At 46.3% G+C, this 20,278-nt stretch overlaps 1 protein-coding gene across 3 annotated transcripts in view; it reads left to right on the top strand.

The window, feature by feature from the left end:
• The window catches only part of MSH6 (mutS homolog 6), a 125,783-nt gene that overhangs the window by 72,056 nt on the left and 33,449 nt on the right, over nucleotides 1-20,278 (top strand). The window contains exon 1 of one of the 3 annotated variants that reach the window (XM_022573902.2): nucleotides 9,921-10,047. The exons of the other annotated variants lie outside the window; for them this stretch is intronic. Within the exon in view, the coding sequence (XP_022429610.1) occupies nucleotides 9,992-10,047 (56 nt within the window). The 5' untranslated portion in view covers nucleotides 9,921-9,991. Of the gene's footprint in view, nucleotides 1-9,920; nucleotides 10,048-20,278 lie in introns of those variants that run through there. 3 annotated transcript variants of the gene reach the window in all.

Below are 20,278 nucleotides of genomic sequence, written 5' to 3'. Positions count from 1 at the left end.
AAATGTTTAATTTTGTACAAAACTGCCAAATTGTATTCTAAAGAGACTGTATCATTTTGCATTCCTGCTAGCAATATATGAGCACTCCAGTTGCTTTGCATTTTCACCGGAACTTGAGTTGGTTGGGTTTTTAATTTTAGCCATTCAAATAGGTGTATTCTGTATCTCATTGTGGTTTAAGTATGCATTTCCCTGATCACTAATTAATTTGAACACTTTTGTATGTGCTTTTTTGCAATCTATGTATCATCTTGGGGAAAGTGTCTGTTCAAATATTTCACCCATTTAGTTGAGTTGGCTATTTTTATTATTATTGAGTTTTGTGAGTTCTTTATATATTGTAGATTCAGGTCCTTTATGAGATATACGTTTTGCAAACATTCTCTCCCAGTTTGTGGCTTGTCTTTTCATTTTTTCAAGTGTCTTTTGAATAGCAGTTCTTAATTTTGAAGAAACGCCAGTTATTACTTTTTTCTTTTATAGGTTATGCTTTTAGTGTCGTATCTAAGAAATCTCAGCCTAACCGAAAGCCATAATGTTTTCTCCTAGAAGTTTTACGATTTAAGTTTTACATTTATGTCTACGATCCGTTTGGAGTTCGTTTTTTATAAGGTATGGAGTATGGATTGAGGTTCTTTTTTTGCATATGAATATTTAATTATTCCAACACCATTCCTTGAAAAGCCCTTCTCCATTGACTTATCTCTGCATCTTTGCCAAAAATCAACTGACCAAATATGTGAGGATCTATCTCTGGACTCTATTCTTTTCCACTGAAGTCTCTCCTTCCTTCCCCACCACACTGTCTTGACTACTGCAGCTTATGGTAAATCTGGATATCAGGTAGTGTGAGTTCTCCAACACTGTTCTTTTTCAGAATTGTTTTGGCTAGTCTAGCGCTTTTGCCTGCCCATAAAATTTTAGAATCAGCTTGCTGGCTCCACATTTCTCTGAGGGATCCATAGGCTCACAGGGGCTGCCTGGTCAGAATCTATACCACTGTTCATGATTTATCATGAGATGGTTCTAGGACAGGATGATGGTTAGTGGGACCAGACTGCTTGGACACAAATCCTAGCTCCAATTCTTACTAGAACTTGGGGAAGTTACTTGATATTCCTGTGGTTCAATCTCCTCTTCTGTAGAATGAAGAAAATGGCCATACTTTATTTTATGGGATTTTTGTGAGGATGGCAATAACAGGTGGAAAACAAAACAGTACCTGGCACTTAGTAAACCCCTGATAAGTGTTAGCTATTATTTATCTTATCTGTACTCCTCTCAGTCTTTCCCCTTCTCTCCACACTCCCGCTAACTTCCCACAGCTGCTGAACTACTGATTTTTCTTTCAAGGACGTTTCTCAGGCTTTTAAACCACTTAATAGTCACCTTATCACATCGCCATGGCCCTCCGAGAAGTTCAATATATCAATATTTGCTGGTTCACCTTAGCTGTTCCTTCTCATTATGGCATTTATAGAAAATCCACTTTGTGGACCACATGATTTGGCTGGTAGTGAAAGGCCAGGCTGAGCTCTGCCTACTGTGTCCCTAAGGCTGAAGGCCAAGCACAGTTATGACTCCCACACCTGCCAGCAAGCAAGGCCTGTGCCTCTCCTACTGAACTGGTCCATTCTTCCTCCATCAGCCTGGCATATCCCAGGGGCAGGGACTTGATCTCTCTGGTTCTAGCAGACTCTCCTCAACAGTGGAATCTAATTCCCCTGTAGGACCGGGAGCTGTGCAAGAGTAAAGTCCCAGGGTCTCTGATCTACCAGGGATCCCCAGAAGTATGCTTACCTTTCCCAGTGGAAAGGCTGGGGGCTATATCTACTCCAGTGCTGAATAACTTTTTTCTAAATATTTTAATAATTTTTACAGTTATAGTTCTAAAATGGATTGCTTTTTCACTGTCTCTTTAAAGGAAGTCACTGAGTATCATTTAACTTTTCCTTGATAGTTCAAAGCCATAATCACATACATCAACGGCTACACTGGAACTGTAGCCAAAGTTCGGCCTCTGTACGCCGGTACGGAATTGAATTTCAGAGACAGAGTTTTGGGTGAAGTGGAGAAGAATAGCTTTATTGCTTTGCCAGCCAAAGGGGTCACAGCAGGCTAATGCCCTCAAAACTCACCTGGAGGGGGTAGTGAGAAGTTTTATAGTAATGATTCAAACAGGAGGGTGTGATCAGCTCGTGGACATTCTTCTGATTGGTTGGCGGTGAGGTAATTGGGAGTCAGCATCATCAACCTTCTGGTTCAACCGTCTGGGGTCTAGTGCTTGTGAGCAGCGTGCAGTTAACTTCTTCCACCTGGTGGGGGTTTCAGTATCTGCAGAACAGCTCAAAGATACAGTTGTGTGTATCCCTTGAGGGGGAACCAGCACCCTGCCCCGAGGCTGCACTGTTGTTTCTTGACCGCTCCTCCCTTGTCTCTGCATCACCTCCCTTCCCTGATTAGCAAACTGTTCGAACCTGCCCTTTGGAACTCAGAAGGTCATAGAGGCTGAATGCAGCACATTTCCTACACACAAGAAAGGGGAGGGAGGGGACACAGAAAGGTTTTGTGGGCTTCCCCGGTGGCGCAGTGGTTAAGAATCCACCTGCCAATGCAGGGGATGCGGGTTCAAGCCCTGGTCCAGGAAGATCCCACATGATGCAGAGCAACTAAGCCCGTGCGCCACAACTACTGAAGCCCGTGCTCCACAACAAAAGAAGCCACTGCAATGAGAAACCCGCGCACCGCAACGAAGAGTAGGCCCCTCTCACCATAACTAGAAAAAGCCCGTGCACAGCAACGAAGACCCAATGCAGCCAAAAGTGAAGGAAGGAAGGAAGGAAAGGCTTTTGTGCCCGGGAGCCCCACAGGGTCTGCTCAGTTTCAGGATGTCATGACTTAGGCCATTTGAGGCGCATAGGCTGTTTCCACCCTGTTCTAATGTCTCTCAGACCTTCCCACAGATTAAGTGCATGGGCTTCCACCTCGGATGGTGCTTGCCTGTTTCAGGGCCCATCCCTTTGGTTGTCTAAACTGAGAAATGAACCTGAACACTAGCAATGTTCCATTAGTAATGACAAAAACAATGAGAAAGAGAAAAGCGGGAGCTGGGAGCTAGCGGGGCACCTGGAGCTGGGCTGTAGTGTCCTGCTGTTGAATGTGACGGCCCCCACGTGGCATCAACACCCAACAAGACCACTGTGGGAGCCGAGTCAGAACGAGACAATGTTGGGGCCCAGGGCAGGCTGCCCCCAAATGTGCCTCAATGGCATAGTGATTATTTTGAATTAAAGTTACCTAAGAAACAGCTAATGCAACAGAGACACCCTGACCCTCCTCTCTGTCTCCCTGGAAGCAGGACATAAACCTTTCATGTGAAAGGTGCACTCCCTGCATCTGGAGGTAGGAGGACACCCTTATCGCCAGAAATGGGGATTATGAGAAGCCTTATGTAAACACCTTGTTACTTCTTCAGCTCACTACCCCAAGTCCAAATTCTGTTTAGTTCTTCACTAATGAAGCACCCAAAGCTCAAGTTTCTTTGTCCTGTCAATTCCTCACAAATTTATTTTTTGTCTAAAAAGTATAAAAGCTGCCTTCTTCTGCCACTTCTTAGGTCTCATTTCTTTCTTTTTTTTTAAAATAAATTTATTTAATTTATTTTTGGCTGCATTGGGTCTTCGTTGCTGTGAGCAGGCTTTCTCTAGTTGCAGCGAGTGGGCTTCTCATTGCAGTGGCTTCTCTTGTTGCGGAGCACGGGCTCTAGGCGCCCGGGCTTCAGTAGTTGTGGCACACAGGCTCAGTAGTTGTAGCTTGCAGGCTCTAGAGCACAGGCTCTGTAGTTGTGGCACACGGGCTTCGTTGCTCTGCAGCATGTGGGCTCTTCCCGGACTAGGGCTCGAACCTGTGTCCTCTGCATTGGCAGGCAGATTCTTAACCACTGTGCCACCAGGGAAGCCCTTAGGTCTCATTTCTATGAGACCTCCATGCATGTGAATTAAAATTTGTTTCTTTTCCTCCTGTTAATCTGTCTTGCATCAGTTTTATTATTAGTCCAGAACTCAAGATGGGGAGAAGGGGGAAATTTCCCCCTCCCTGACAACATCGTGGACTACCACCCGTCATCATGCCTGAACACAGAACAAATGAGAACATTGTCCAAACCACAAAAGCGACCAAACATCCCTCTTATTTATTTGTCTAATAGGAGTGACGGCTGCTTTCCTACCAATTACAGCTTTAGCCTCACTTCATTCCCCTGTCTTCTAGAGAAGAAATATTAAGATTCCCAGCGATAGAATCACCTCCACTTTGTGATACTGCTCAATTCAGAGCAACGCCCTCCTTCTTTGAACTCTCCTCAAAATCACCTGTCACAAGCCCAAATCCTTAATAAGTCCTTGATTCAAAGAGGAGGCTCTCAGTGGAATTAAGGAAGGGCAGTAGGGCCGTTGGGAAGTTTTGTGTGTCCCTCAGATCCTAAACCTTTGTAGAAACCTGGTTATATTTAAAATGTGGATGAAGAGTTATTCATGAATCTGTTATACATTTTGGACCAACACAAAAATCCAATTACGAAAGTGATGTCCCCCTCTTGCCCACCCACCCCTGCCCCACTCCTGACTATCCTGAGAGGGACGTGCTCAGTTCTATTGAATTAAAGAGAAGAAAAAAATTTAACCGCTCAAAAAATTATTGGTAGAACAATGTTTGCCAACAGAGATTGCTTCAATAATGGAGCCCAAAATAGAGTGAACAAATAAAGCTGTCGAGACGTCTGTGGGTTTAGTTTCAGTGAGCGTTCCCCACTATTTAGAAGATATAAAAATGATCTTTGCAATGAGCAAGTAGCTTTTTATTTCCGTAGGGAAAGTATTTCTCATCTAAACCATTTCATTTCCTTTATGAAACAGGAAGCAAACGTCTCAGCCTTTTGGAAGGTGGTAGCATATTAAAATGCATCTGAGTAGTAACGTGAGGCTATTCGGTCCATCGCAGTTAAAAGTTTGAAATCTGGGCTAATGTTTTAAATGTGAGAAAAGAGAATACATAGTCCAGACAATGTGCTTCATTTCAGTCTTCTGCTCCCAGGGTTAAGAAAGAATTTAGGGCCCTAATTTAATCAGAAGGGAAGCTGGCGTTTCATCTCAAGTTGGAGATGGGAGTGAGTCAGGACCCACGGCAGGGGGCACTGCCCCCCTTCTCCTTCTCTTACGTTCTAAGGAACTCAGTGGATCAGGAAGAAGCCCCAGACCAGAAGCGAAGTGTAATTTTCCATTCTCCTGCAGACTGTATTCCTAGCCGCTGTGCCTCCAGAGTGCCCCGTATCTGCCTACGAGCAGGAGGAAATAATTGTTTTCTCCAACATGACAGTGTTTTCTTTTTCATTCCTTATTGAGCCGTCATTAAGTTGTGGAATTCTCTGGGGAAATCACTTTAATCTCTTTGGGGGTGGCTTACAAGACCCTGAAGGTGATTCAAGTACATCCAGGCAATATTTCATGACTGAATCAGGGAATGAGCTGTTAGAAAAACTCATTTGGTGTTTCACGCAGATGGCCCTCTCTCCAGAGGTGGCCCTCCGCTGAACGGCCGCCTGCCACAGGCTGTTCCCCTCTGGCTGCGTTCTCAACAGCTGCATTCCCCACTTTTGCTCTCCACTAGCTGACCCCTAGCCCCCCCTACTGTCTCAACTGCTGACTGCCTAAGGCTCTGAAAGACCACCGTGGGAGCAGGAGACCCCTTTCAGGAGGTTCTGCAATTAAAGACACAAGAAAAACCTTCAAGAATCAAAGTTACTGGGCCTTCCTTGGTGGCGCAGTGGTTAAGAACCTGCCCGCCAATGCAGGAGACGTGGGTTCGAGCCCTCGTCCGGGAAGATCCCACATGCTGCGGAGCAACTAAGCCCGTGCGCCACAACTACTGAGCCTGCGATCTAGAGCCCATGTGCCACAACTACTGAGCCCACGTGCCCCAACTACTGAAATCCGCGCACCTAGAGCCCGTGCTCCCAACAAGAGAAGCCACCACAATGAGAAGCCTGTGCACCACAACGAAGAGTAGCCCCCGCTCGCCACAACTAGAGAAAGCCCACGTGCAGCAATGAAGACCCAACGCAGCCAAAAATAAAATAAAATAAAATACACAAGTTTATTTTAAAAAAGAAAAAAGAATCAAAGTTACAGTGTTGGGATCGTAGGGGGATAAAAATATCTTTTACTTTCTACCCTTCTTGGTTCTCTGCTGGAGCTCTTGTAACAAAAGACAGATTAACAGGAGAAAGGCATACACATTTATTTAATGTAAGTTTTAATGAGCTAATGTGTTAAGCTGGGGGAAACTTAGCAAGGCCTGTTCAGATTCCTCCCAGTCATCCCCCCATCTCTGGAGATAAGGATGCTCCTTTCCTCCCAGTACAGGGAGGGCACCTCTCACATGAGGGTTTTATGACCTGCTTCAGGGGAAGGTCAGAGAGTCCTTCCCACAATTGCTCTTTCTCAAATTCCTTCAGCTTAAAATAGTCAATAGGCCAACGCACCACATTTTGGAGTAGCTTGACCTGAACCCCGTCAGGATTACTGGCAGTGGGGCTGACATTCTGCAGCAGGGGACACTGCTCCAGACATTGGGGCAGTCTTTCTCTCTCTGTCTCTCTCTCTTCGGTTTCTTTTCTCTGCTTCCAATCCTGATGAGCTCACCGTTAACTTCCTGGATACACAAGGCTACCAAACACTTCTTTTAAACTTGCAGGTTTCCCACCCATCTCCACCTTCCAGAAATTTATTCTACACAGAAGACATTTACTGAACAGAATTGTTAAAAACGCTAGGCTCCCTGCTACAGATTCTGCCAACAGCCAGACTTGACTGTCTTCAGGACTTTTCCTCCTCTCATCTGTGAAATGGGATAATCATGGACTAGCCTGTAGTCCTTTTGGGACCATTAATTGGAGGGGGTAATGGGAGCCAGGATATTTCCAGAAGGCGGAGAAAAACTCTTTATAATTGTTTTTCTTTGAGGTCCGAGAGTTTAACTGTATACTCCTGGAAATAATTATTATATACTCTGTTTTCTCAAAGCAATATAATGGCGTCTCTACCTCATTAACTTGACCCAATCAAGGCTCACAGATCATGAGAACTGAAAGGGACCTCAAGGACTGTTTAATTCAGGGGTTCTCAACTGTGGCTGCTCTTATAATCACTGAACTTTTTAAAAAGTACTGAGCCTGGGCCTCACCCCCAGATCTATTATATCAGACTCCCCGGAGGCTGGGCCAGCACCACCTTCTTTTAAAACTCCCAAGGTGACTTCAGTGTCCAGCCAGAATCGAGCATCAATGATTTGGTCCAACAGTCTGTACACAAGGAAAAGACAACGTGAGGAGGTGATGTGAGTCAAACCAAAGTCTCACAGGAATGGGATCATATGGCTTGTGGGTGCTAAATGGAGGCAAAGGTCACCCAACGACAAGGAGGATAGAGAATTGCAGGAGAGCCTTGTCACCATCAGCCATTCAGTCACCCAGTTTTGAACCTGCTGTGTGCCAAACTCTGGACCAAGTACTGGGGTAAAAGGGTATAAAAATGAATTACTCACAGTGCTCTCAAGGAGCAATCTATTTTCTGATGGATTTCCTCCAAAAACTGAAGGAAGGGGAGAGTGGGCATTGTGCTCAAAGATATTCATTGCACTATTATTTACAATAGTAAAAACAGGTGTCCAGTCATAGGAGAATTCTTAAGTAAACACTAGGTTATATCTACCTGGTGCAATATTTTGATGCCTTTAAGCTCAGTTTTCCAAGGAGACTTTAAGATCACAAGGAAGTGTCCTCATTATAAGTGGAAAAAATAAGATATAACCTCATATGTAGGCTACATGCCTATGATTATAGGTTATATGCATAAGTGAAAGGCTAAGAGGAAACGCACCAAAAGTTAACAGGTGCTGGTAACAGGGTGCTTCCTCTTTTTCACTTCTTCCTTCCTTTTCTCTATTTTTTCAATTATTATTATTTCTAAATTTATTTATTTTGGGCTGCGTTGGGTCTTCGTTGCTGCATGCGGGCTTTCTCTAGCTGCGGCAAGCGGGGGGGCTACTCTTCGTTGCGGTGCGCGGCTTCTCATTGCATTGGCTTTTGTTGTTGCGGAGCATGAGCTCTAGGTGTGCGGGCTTTGGTAGTTGCGGCTCATGGGCTCTAGAGTGCAGGCTCAGTAGTTGTGGCGCACGGGCTTAGTTGCTCCGCGGCATGTGGGATCTTCCCGGACCAGGGATCGAACCTGTGTCCCCTGCACTGGCAGGCAGATTCTTACCCACTAAGCCACCAGGGAAGCCCTATTTTTCAATTATTTTTAAATGAGCTGCACCAGGGAGTTGGAACTCACTGGGTGAATGGTAGGGGCCATTCCTTGCCTCTGTAATCTTCAGAGTGCCCTGCAGTTTATATCTCATCCAAGCAGGGATCCTCATCTGTGGGCATGGGCTCAGAGAGACCTCCCAGGGATCTCCCAGTGGGCTAACTGGAAAGTCAGAGATAGAACCCAAGTCTCCTGCTTTGTAGTCTGGATCTTGGTGGAGCTGCACAGTCTGAACACGTGGGCAGGCCTGAGGGGTAGAAGAGAGGCTGTGATGAAGGGAGTGCCCATTCTGAGGGGATGGGCCTGTTCCCGGAGTTTCCTGGGGCTCGCTCCCCATTCCCCTCACTCTCCCACACAGGAACGAAGGCCTGTGGGCAGCAGACCCTACAACCAGATCATGCAGGAAAGGCACCTGTGGGACACTGGCTCCTTGGAATGATCACCAAAACGATCCTTCAGACCAGTTGTTCCCATCATGGTGAGGCAAACCAGTCCTAGGAGCATCTTGGAGGAGGAACAGCAAAGGCTGGTTGAAGGTGGGTATTTTAATGCCGAGACTTGATTAGAATTGAGTGAGGGGACTTCCCTGGTGGCCCAGTGGTTAAGGATCCGCCTGCCAGTGCAGGGAACACGGGTTCGAGCCCTGGTCTGGGAAGATCCCACATGCCGCAGAGCAACTAAGCCCGTGCGCCGCAACTACTGAGCCTGCGCTCTAGAGCCCGTGAGCCACAACTACTGAAGCCCATGCGCCACAACTACTGAAGCCCACCCGCCTAGAGCCTGTGCTCCGCAACAACAGAAGCCACTGCAATGAGAAGCCCGTGCACCGCAATGAAGAGCAGCCCCCGCTCGCCGCAACTAGAGAAAGCCCGCGCGCAGCAACGAAAACCCAACACAGCCAAAAATAAATAAATTTAATAAATTTTTAAAAAAAGAATTGAGTGAGGATCGTACTATAATAGTTTAGGATTGACGGATGTATGACCAGGCCACCCAAGATGGCTGTTCTCTTGCTCTCTGCACATCCCTTGTTCGACCAGTGCCTGCTTCAACTACATCCTACTCACCGGACAGACCTTCCCTCTTAATCACAGAGCCTAATCAGTAAATGCCTATGTACTGGTCCCTGGCCCCAGATAGCGATTGCTCTAATCTTTAGCTCAGAACTCTCTCCACTGTGATAGTGTATCAAAGGAGCCTTGAGTGGCAGGGCCCTCTGCTGGTTTCCCTGGCAACCGATGAGCTAACCTGATGTCATCAATTCCCCCTATAACTGGTAACCTCCCTCTCCCCCGGGAGCAGAGACTGCCACCATGTCCTGCCCGCCTACACGGTGGGGTGTGGCTCTAGGACCTTGCTTCGGACGTGTAAGCTCCCCCATCCATGAAACCACTGAATCGGGGTCACTGACTCCAGGCTCTTTCTTCAGTCTCCAGGCTGCGCAAGTACAGAGCTTGCAGGCCTGCGGGGTGCAGCCCAACAATGGACGCAGCAAGGCAAAGGTTTGGAGACAAAGATTTTTAAGACTCTTGGAGAGTATAAACTGTCTTTTGATGTTTTTGAACTGTTAAAAGATAAAATAAGGCCTATTAAAAATTTAAGAGCTTCTTTGAGCAAAATTGATTCCAATTATGCAGCACCAAGCCAGAGTGGTTAGAAGCAAGCACTCCACGGATGGGAGCTGGAGGTGAACTTTTTTTTTAAATTTTTTAACATCTTTATTGGAGTATAATTGCTTTACAATGGTGTGTTAGTTTCTGCTTTACAACAAAATGAATCAGTTATATATATACATATGTTCCCATATCTCTTCCCTCTGGCGTCTCCCTCCCTCCCACCCTCCCTATCCCACCCCTCCAGGCGGTCACAAAGCACCCAGCTGATCTCCCTGTGCTATGCGGCTGCTTCCCACTAGCTATCTACCTTACGTTTGGTAGTGTATATATGTCCATGCCTCTCTCCCACTTTGTCACAGCTTACCCTTCTCCCTCCCCATATCCTCAAGTCTATTCTCTAGTAGGTCTGTGTCTTTACTCCTGTCTTACCCCTAGGTTCTTCATGACATTTTTTTTTCTTAAATTCCATATATATGTGTTAGCATACATTATTTGTCTCTCTCTTTCTGACTTACTTCACTCTGTATGACAGACTCTAGGTCTATCCACCTCATTACAAATAGCTCAATTTCGTTTCTTTTTATGGCTGAGTAATATCCCATTGTATATATGTGCCACATCTTCTTTATCCATTCATCTGATGATGGACACTTAGGTTGTTTCCGTCTCTGGGCTATTGTAAATAGAGCTGCAATGAACATTTTGGTACATGACTCTTTTTGAATTATGGTTTTCTCAGGGTATATGCCCACTAGTGGGATTGCTGGGTCATATGGTAGTTCTTTTTGTAGTTTTTTAAGGAACCTCCATACTGTTCTCCATAGTGGCTGAACCAATTCACATTCCCACCAGCAGTGCAAGAGTGTTCCTTTTTCTCCACACCCTCTCCAGCATTTATTGTTTCTAGATTTTTTGATGATGGCCATTCTGACTGGTGTGAGATGATACCTCACTGTAGTTTTGATTTGCATTTCTCTAATATTAATGATGTTGAGCATTCTTTCATGTGTTTGTTGGCAATCTGTATATCTTCTTTGGAGAAATGTCTATTTAGGTCTTCTGCCCATTTTTGGATTGGGTTGTTTGTTTTTTTGTTATTGAGCTGCATGAGCTGCTTGTAAATTTTGGAGATTAATCCTTTGTCAGTTGCTTCATTTGCAAATATTTTCTCCCATTCTGAGGGTTGTCTTTTGGTCTTGTTTATGGTTTCCTTTGCTGTGCAAAAGCTTTGAAGTTCCATTAGGTCCCATTTGTTTATTTTTGTTTTTATTTCCGTTACTCTAGGAGGTGGGTCAGAAAGGATCTTGCTCTGACTTATGTCATAGAGTGTCTGCCTATGTTTTCCTCTAAGAGTTTGATAGTTTCTGGCCTTACATTTAGGTCTTTAATCCTTTTTGAGCTTATTTTTGTGTATGGTGTTAGGGAGTGATCTGATCTCATACTTTTACATGTACCTGTCCAGGAGGTGAACTTTTACAGAGAAAAAAAAAAGAAGCAAAGTAAGGAGTTTACTTATTGGCTTAAAGCCTAGTTAGCTGTGATTGGTTGTCCTTAGGTTTCGGTTTGTAACCGTGAGGCATTTGCAGGCTTAGATTTTGGTTTGCTTGTGTAGAACACCCCCAGCATTAGAGCCGCTTCAGCCTAAGGGTCTCCTTGTCTAATTAATTTAACAGTATAGAAGAACTGAACAGTTTGATGTTCATTTAAGTCAAAGATTCTCAACCTCGGCACTTTGGACATTTGGGGCTGAATCATTCTTTGTGGTTGTTCTGTGCGTTGCAGGATATTTAACAGTATCCCTGCCTCTACCCACTAGATGCCAGTAGCCTTCCCTACACAGTTGTGAAAACCAAAAATGTCTCCATGCATTGCCAAATGTATCCGGGGGGCATTTAAATGTAAACAAGTCTTTCAGGAAGTTCCTGGAATGAACAACAGAGTTATTTGTAACTTGTATATCTTTGGCAAGTTTCCTATAGTGGTGTTATAGGGTTGATAAAGACAGTGGAAGAGCTCATGGAGTTAATGTAGTAGACTGTAAGGGGTGGGAGGGTAGATGGTCTCCATTCTCACCCTTAGCCTCCAGCCTCACCTCTCCTGCCTCTTGCAGTCTCCTGTTTATAGTCAACTTTTAGCTAGAAGATATGACATCTCTGAAGTAAAAAATCAGTAGCTTCTGAGGAATGAAAAGAAAACCTGCTAAGGTTTATTGAGCTCTTACCTGAACACGATAGACTTCATGTAACCCCATGAAGTATCATTACCCATTTTATAGATAAGGAAATCGAGGCTCAGAAAAACAGAGAATTGCTCCTATCACTCAGTGAACGATGAGGTTGGAATCTGAATGCAAGGGTCTGTCTCCATGCTAGGATGCCAAATCTAGCAATACTATTGTGTGGGACATATTTTTACTCAAAAAGTATTCGTGTTTATCTGAAATTCAAATTTAATTACGCATCCTGTATTTTATCGGTAACTCTACTTCAATAACGCTTCTCTGACCCCACGGGACCAATGCAAGGGGTGTTGGGTGCTGACCACTAAACTGTCGCAGGGGGCACAGACCCAGGAACCCCGGGAGCATTGGCGAGAGAGGAGGTGGGGTGTAAAGCCCGGCCCACCGGTCTCTGCTTTGAGAGCCTAGTGAGGAGTGACCCCTGGTGGCCACGCGGCGCCCTGCAGCCACAGGCAGTCCGGCCCCTGCGCGGAGTATAGGGCTTCAGGGGCAGACATCTGTTCTTTGTTCTGACCTCCCCCGAGAGCTGACATCCACCCAGGGACTGTGGGGAAGGAAGCCAGGCCCAGAGCCACCTAGGAGCTTTTTCAAACCATTCAGCTGGACTGGAAGTTCATTCCCACGCTGGGTCAATCGCTCTGTCGCCCCCAGGTGGCTGATCTGCAAAAAGCAGGTCCTTAAGCACCTGAAACTTCAAGGACCAAAGGAAGTGGTACCGAACCAAAGTTGGGTCTGCTTCCCGACGCGCAGCAAAGCCAATCTTCTGACAGCGGGCTGCGGGGAAGAAAAGTGCAGCATTTATTGTAAAGCTATACGATAGTGCGGGACAGCTAACGCTCAAAAAGCCTGAACTCCCCGAAGGGGTTCAGGAAAGCATTTTTAAAGGCCAGGTGAGGGAGGCGGGGCTCTCAGGGTGTGTGATCAGCTCCTGCACGATTCTCTGACTGGTTGATGGTGAGGTGACTGGGCAGTGTCGTAGGGGTTAATACTGTGTTATCAACCCTTAGGCTCCAGTAGGCCTGGGAACTATGTGCTCATGGTCATCAGGTAGTTACCTTCTTCCATTTGATGAGGGTTTTCACATTATAAAACAACTCAGGAAATGTGCATCAGATACAATTAACTAGGCACTTCTGAGAGGAGCTAAAGCAGAGAATGGGGGGAGGGGTCTGTCCCGGGAAGGCCCCCTAGGGTCCTGCTCAGCTTCCGGACTGCTGAGATTTGTGTCCCCCTACCCACTGCTGCCCACAGGGCCTCCTGGGCCCTCTGCCCACGCCAACATCTGGGGGGTCACATGCAAACTGAGGGCGGCACTGGAAGGGAGGTCATTATTTAAACTAACTTCAGGAGTCCATTTCTAGCGTGGAGTCCCACAAATTACCTTTGTGTAAATCTGCTCGTGAGTAGAAGCCTTTGTTGTTTAAAGGCTCCACGTGGCCGCCTGGGGACTCTTTCCTTCCCCAGATGTTTGCTGTGCCCTAACCTGTGCCAGGATATATCAAGTGCCCACGTGGGGCCCTGCTTTCTCCGGCTGTTGAGACAACAGGCCTGGACTCAGTCACATAGCTCAGAGAGTGCCACCTGCCCAAGGCCCTAAGGAAATCCCCCTGCTGCCCTTTCCTCTGAGAATCCTTGGGGAGGTGGAGGGGATGTCTCCCCAGGGCCCCTCCTCCGTATGGACCCAACTGACCTTTCACACTCTTTTTCTGTGTATTTGGCCCCTTGTGTTACCCAATGAATAGGGTGATTCGGTCCCGCTGCTCGCCACTTACAAAATCAATTACAAACTCACAAATGGTAGAAGAAAAGGTGCCTTTAATCAGAATGCCGGCAACCTGGGGAGACAGTGGAGTCAGCGTCCCCTAAAAACCACCTCCAAAGATTCTGCTCGGCCGTGAAAGTTTTCAAAGGAAGCATAGAAGTCATCTCAGTCGATCACTGAGCAGAGGGTCAGAGTCGGCGGTATCCACCACTGTGTGCAGGCTTGTCGACTCCTCGTGAGCACCCTCCGGGTGTAACCTTGTTCATGGTTCGGTCACACAGTTTGTTCGGAAGATTACTGAACAAGAAGCTAGGGAAGAGATCTGGTCATCTGTTAATTACTTATTCTTCATTTCTACTTCTGTGATCTATGGAAAGAACTGACAAATTAGGCAAGGTATTGTGTGATTAAAAGATCTGAAAGACGTGGTTGGGCCAGAGATGAGTAGAGCATGGGGATGCCTGGGTTAAAAGTTAGTTACAGTATAGCTTTGCTAAAGTGACAGGAAAAGGGGCTTCTTGCTGAGGGCGGTTTCCTGTAAAGAGTTGCTTACACTGAGGCCTCACTGAGTTTGGAAGAGGACTCAGAAGGGCACAGGTGAGATTGCAGCCCTAGTTGACAACTTGACTTCCGACGGGTGAGATCCTGCCCAGGGGACACAGCTATCCTGTACCCAGACTCCTCACAAAAGCCGTGAGATAATACATTGGTATTATTTTGAACTGCCAAGGGTGCGGTAATGTTACGTAGCAACAGGAAACTAATATACGCAGTATCTACAGGCTTCATCCTAGCCCTGGGTGCCTCCATTCTGGAACATTCCCACTAACCCCCGGCTTCCTTCATAACCAGGAAGCACAGCTAACTGAACCCACAGAAAGGCCCCCACATGGGATGTGCTGAAAGGGAGGTCCCTTTGAAACTGTACTTCTCCTCGGATGGAACTTGAACCCAGCCACACTGCAGATAGGGACTTGAACCCACGGGATGGGATGTGAACCCATTGTCTTTTTTTTTTTAATCAATTTATTTATTATTTTATTTTTGGCTGCATTAGGTCTTCGTTGCTGTGCGCAGGCTTTCTCTAGTTGCGGCGAGCGGGTGCTACTCTTCGTTGTGGTGCGCAGGCTTCTCATTGCAGTGGCTTCTCGTTGCGGAGCACGGGCTCTAGGCGCGTAGGCTTCAGTAGTTGTGGCTCACGGGCTCTAGGGTGCAGACTCAGTAGTTGTGGAGCCCAGGCTTAGTTGCTCTGTGGCATGTGGGATCTTCCCGGACCAGGGCCCGAACCCGTGTCCCCTGCATTGGCAGGCGGATTCTTAACCACTGCGCCCCCAGGGAAGCCCCCATCGTCTTGTTAATTAAAATCACTCACCTGGTCTGAAACCATAGAACTCATCTCAGAACTTAGTGAAGCTCAGGTTCTTTTGTCTTGGTGCAGAAAGAATTCAGTGAGAGGCAAAGCGTCGGGCAAGAAGTGATTTATTAGTATAGGACGCTTGTGAGAGATACAGGTGGGCAGGCAAGGGAGTGCTGCCCTGAAAGCTAGGTAGGCCACATTTTTATAGTCAAAGGAAAAGTGGGGAGGGGAGAAGACCACCTTCTTCCTCATTCTTGAGTAGACAGACATCAAACTTCCATCATCAGTCCCTCCTCCACATCAGGCGGGAGAGGTTTTTTGTCCCTACATGGTCAAACTGGGACTTTCATAGCGCCATGGAAATGGGCAAAAAGCAGTAACATATACTAACGTATGGTAAATCATCTCAGGTTTCAGTATAACGTCACCTTTCCCTATATTTTTATTTTTAGTGTGCACAGAGGAGCATGTCCTAGGAATCATTAACTTACAGACCTCACTGGGCAGGATGCAGGTCTCATTCCACCATCATTTTATTGTTTTGGGGCGTGTCTCATGCTTCTGCCACACAGTTTTGTTGCTAAGCAAGCCAACTTGGTTTTGTTGTTAAGCAAGCCTGCTTTCTTGAGTGATCGTTAACTTACAGGGGTCTCCCATACCTTTTTTACTATTATGATCCCCTAGTAGGATTAACTATTTAATCACCAACTTTGTTCCTTCACTCTGTCCCTATCACCTTAAGTCCAAAGAAATCTGCCATATCTCCTGCCCTGCTCTAGTGTCTAAAATTCACTAATACTCATCTAGCCAACAAATATTTGAGTGCTATATCAGTTACATTGTCACAATAATGCTGTATTACACAAAAACGTAGTGAGCTAAAATAATCATTGTTGCTCATGAGTCTATAGGTTGGCTTTTTGGTTTTTGTGGTCTCAGGTGGCTTGATTAAGAGTCTACAGTCAGCTGTGGGTCAGGTAGGTGGCTCTACTGATCTTAGCTGGCTCCGTGGCACATCTGAGGGTCAGCTGGCTATGAATGGCCTCAGCTAGGCTGACGCAGATCTTCTCTACTTCTTCTCACATCCCTTCAGCAGAATAGCAGGGAATATTCTCTTGGCAATGGCAGGACCCAAAAAAGAACAAGCCCAGTTGTGCAGGAGGGCAAGTGGAACTGCACGTGTGCTTTTCAAGCCTCTGCTTACGGTCACGTTTGCTAACATCTCATTGGCCAAAGCCACACAGTGAGCCCAGAGACAAAGTGGGAGGGGCCTACAAAAATACAGGAAGAAAGAAGGGCAGTAATGCAATCAGCTTGCCACAAGGGCCAAATATAAACACGCATTGTTCTGGGTGTTCACTGTACAGTGGTGAACAAACTTTTAGAGCTTGGGGTACAGTGGAGAAGAAAAGCAATAAATAAATAGAAAGTGTGATTTGTGCTTTGGATAAGAATAGTCAGTAGGACCTACTTTATATTACTGAAGATCTGAAGGGTGAGAAGGAGCCAGCGATGGAAAGACCAGCCAATGTAGAAGCTCCGAGATGGGTGGCTGAAGTATAATGAGCAAGGAAAGTGATGGCATAGAATAAGATCGGAGGGAGTTCCCTGGCGGCACAGTGGTTAAGAATCCACCTGCCAATGCAGGGGACACGGGTTCGAGCCCTGGTCCGGGAAGATCCCACATGCCGCGGAGCAACTAAGCCCGTGCACCACAACTACTGAGCCTGCACTCTGGAGCCTGCAAGCCACAACTACTGAGCCCGTGTGCCACAACTACTGAAGCCCACCCGCCTAGAGCCCATGCTCCGCAATAAGAGAAGCCATCACAATAAGAAGCCTGCGCACCACAACGAAGAGTAGCCCCTGCTCGCAGCAACTAGAAAAAGCCCGCGTGCGGCAATGAGGACCCAACACAGCCATAAATTAATTAATTAATTAATTAATTTAAAAAAAGATTGGAGAAGTGACAGGACCACGGATATGGAGTTTGGATTGTAATCTAAGGGTGATGGGAACTCACTGGAAAGTTCTAATGGGGGAAGGTGACATGATGTGATTTGTGCTTTTTTTTTCCTCTGGCCACACCGCGCAGCATGCGGAATCTTTTTTTTTTTTCCACTATTTATTTATTTGTTTATTTGGCTGCGGCGGATCTCAGTTGTGGCATGCAGGATCTTTAGTTGCAGCATGAAAACTCTTACTTGAGGCATGTGGAATCTAGCTCCTTGACCAGGGATTGAACCTGGGCCCCCTGCATTGGGAGCGTGGAGTCTTAGCCACTGGGCCACCAGGGAAGTCCCAGCATGCGGAATCTTAGTTTCCCAACCAGGGATCGAACCCTCACCCGCTGCGGTGGAAGTGCAGAGTCTTAACCACTGGACCGCCAGGGAAGTCCTGACTTGTGTTTTTAAAAGGTCACTCTGGCTATTGCATGGAGAATGAACGAATGTTAGGGAGATAAGAGCAAAAGCAGGGAGACAAGTTAGCAGGAGGTGTAGGGGTTCAGAATGAACCCCACCACCCCCAACATGTATCAGTTTTGCATGAGGATTATTTTGAGCTAAAGGCAATTGAGACCCTGCGGGTTCAAGAGAAAATACTGCCCCTCCCTTAACTACCTAGAAGCATTTAAATTTGGGATTTTTCCCAGAAAATGAGTTATTCCCAGAGGTAAATTTTATCTAAGTGGCCCCATCTATATGGCAAGACAAACGTCTAATTACCAAACACTTACTCTGTTTATCATCCTGTGAATGACCCTTCTGTCCTTGGAAGCCCGTATCCCATTCCTTAGCTCAGGATGGAACACAGACCTCATTTTACGTTTCTTGTATGTGGGGTTCCCGTACATACAAAATTAAGTCTGATTTTTTCCTTTTAATCTGTCTCATGTCAATTTAATTCTTAGACGAGCCAGAAGAACCTAGAAGGGTAGGGGAAAGTTTTCTTCGTTCTTGACAGAGGATACTAAGAGTAGTAGAGAGATGGGGGGGGGACAGTTTGTGCTGTGTTTGGAGTAGAGCTGGCAGAAGTTGCTGAGGCTTTTGGATGTGGAGAGGAGGAGGTATCAGGGTTTCTTTTTTTAAAATTAATTAATTAATTTTTGGCTGCATTGGGTCTTTGTTGCTGCACGCGGGCTTTCTCTAGTTGTGGCGAGCGGGGGCTACTCTTTGCTGAGGTGTGCGGACTTCTCATTGCGGTAGCTTCTCTTGTTGCGGAGCATGGGCTCTAGGAGCTCAGGCTTCAGTAGTTGAGGCATGCGGGTTCAGTAGTTGTGGCTCGTGGGCTCTAGAGCGCAGGCTCAGTAGTTGTGGCGCACCGGCTTAGTTGCTCCGTGGCATGTGGGATCTTCCTGGACCAGGGCTCGAGCCTGTGTCCCCTGCATTGGCAGGCGGATTCTTAACCACTGTGCCACCAGGGAAGCCCCTATCAGGGTTTCCGACTTGAGCAACTGAGTGAACAGAGAGGCGCCACTTGCTAAGATGGAGAAGAGGCAGAGAACAGGTTGGAAAGAGGGATCAGGAGTTCAGCTTTCAATATGTTAATTATGAGATGCCCGTGAGACAACCAGGCAGTTGGATATATAGGGCTAGATCTCCAGAAGGAAGTCTTTTGAGGTTGGGTCCTACAAAGGAGGAAACTGATTGGTTGGGCAGAATTTATGACTTAATGGATTGGTGGGTCCTAGACACAGGGGTGCTGAAAGAGTCTTAATGAGCCAGCTGTTAGTCTTGATAAGTCATCTACTTTGTTTACAATCTTATCTTTCAGGAGCAGATATTTCCTGGAACAAGCAGCAAAATTATTTTTGCTTGGTCCTAGTATTGTTTAACACAGGGACAGGAAAATATGTTCATTTCAGTTCTAATCAGAAAATTGTCCTCAGGCAAGTGCCTTAAAATAATAATAAAAATAATAATAATAACTACTGGGACTTCCCTGGTGGCGCAGTGGTTAAGAATCCTCCTGCCAATGCAGGGGACACGGGTTTGAGCCCTGGTTTGGGAAGATCCCACATGCCACGGAGCAACTAAGCCCGTGCGCCACAACTACTGAGCCTGCACTCTAGAGCCCATGAGACACAACTACTGAGCCCGTGTGCCACAACTACTGAAGCCCCCATGCCTAGAGCCCGTGCTCCACAGCAAGAGAAGCCACCGCAATGAGAAGACCGCGCGCCACAATGAAGAGTAGCCCCCCGCTCGCCGCAGCTAGAGAAAGCCCGCGCGTAGCAACGAAGACCCAACACAGCCAAAAATAAAAATTAATTAATTAAAATAATAATAATAACTGCTATACAGGGCTTACTCTGCTGGCGAGTTCTGAGCACTTTATGGGTATTAATTCATTTAATTCTCACAAAAACACAGTAAGAGTACTGTTATTTGCCCCATGTTATAGATGTGCCTATTTTAAACAAAGGTTTATTAACCTGTCTGCTGTCACATGGCTGATAAGTGGTAAATCTGGATCCCGGGGTCCAAACTCTTAATCCCTCCCTGGTTTGGCTGATTAACTTCAGTTTCTCCGTATAAATAGTGAGAGGTCAGCCTAGATAAGAGCTCGGTGGGGAGGGGTGGGGAGATGTTAAAAGAAGAATCATTCATGACACTTGTTAAAGATGATAAGGCAGGGACTTCCCTGGTGGTCCAGTGGGTAAGACTCCGTGTTCCCAAGGCAGGCGGCCTGGGTTAGATCCCTGGTTGGGGCACTAGATTCCACATGCATGCTGCAACTAAGAAGTCAGCATGCCTCAACTGAAAGATCCCACATGCCACAATGGAAGATCCTGCGTGCCGCAACTAAGACCCAGTGCAGACAAAATAAATTAATTAAAAAAAGAAAAGATGATAAGGCAGACTTCACTCAAGAGGGACCTTTACAATGGGGTTTTGTAGTAGGGAAGAGAGATAGTGTTCAGCTCAGAGTATAATAAGGAAA

The sequence above is a fragment of the Delphinapterus leucas genome, chromosome 13 (genome assembly GCF_059928025.1).
Source record: "Delphinapterus leucas isolate spDelLeu-1000000601 "Yukka" chromosome 13, BTC_Dleu_Yukka2, whole genome shotgun sequence".
Classification (NCBI taxonomy): Eukaryota; Metazoa; Chordata; class Mammalia; order Artiodactyla; family Monodontidae; genus Delphinapterus; species Delphinapterus leucas.
The sequence above is the reverse complement of the archived record's forward strand: the minus strand, read 5'-3'. Positions and strand labels throughout refer to the sequence as shown.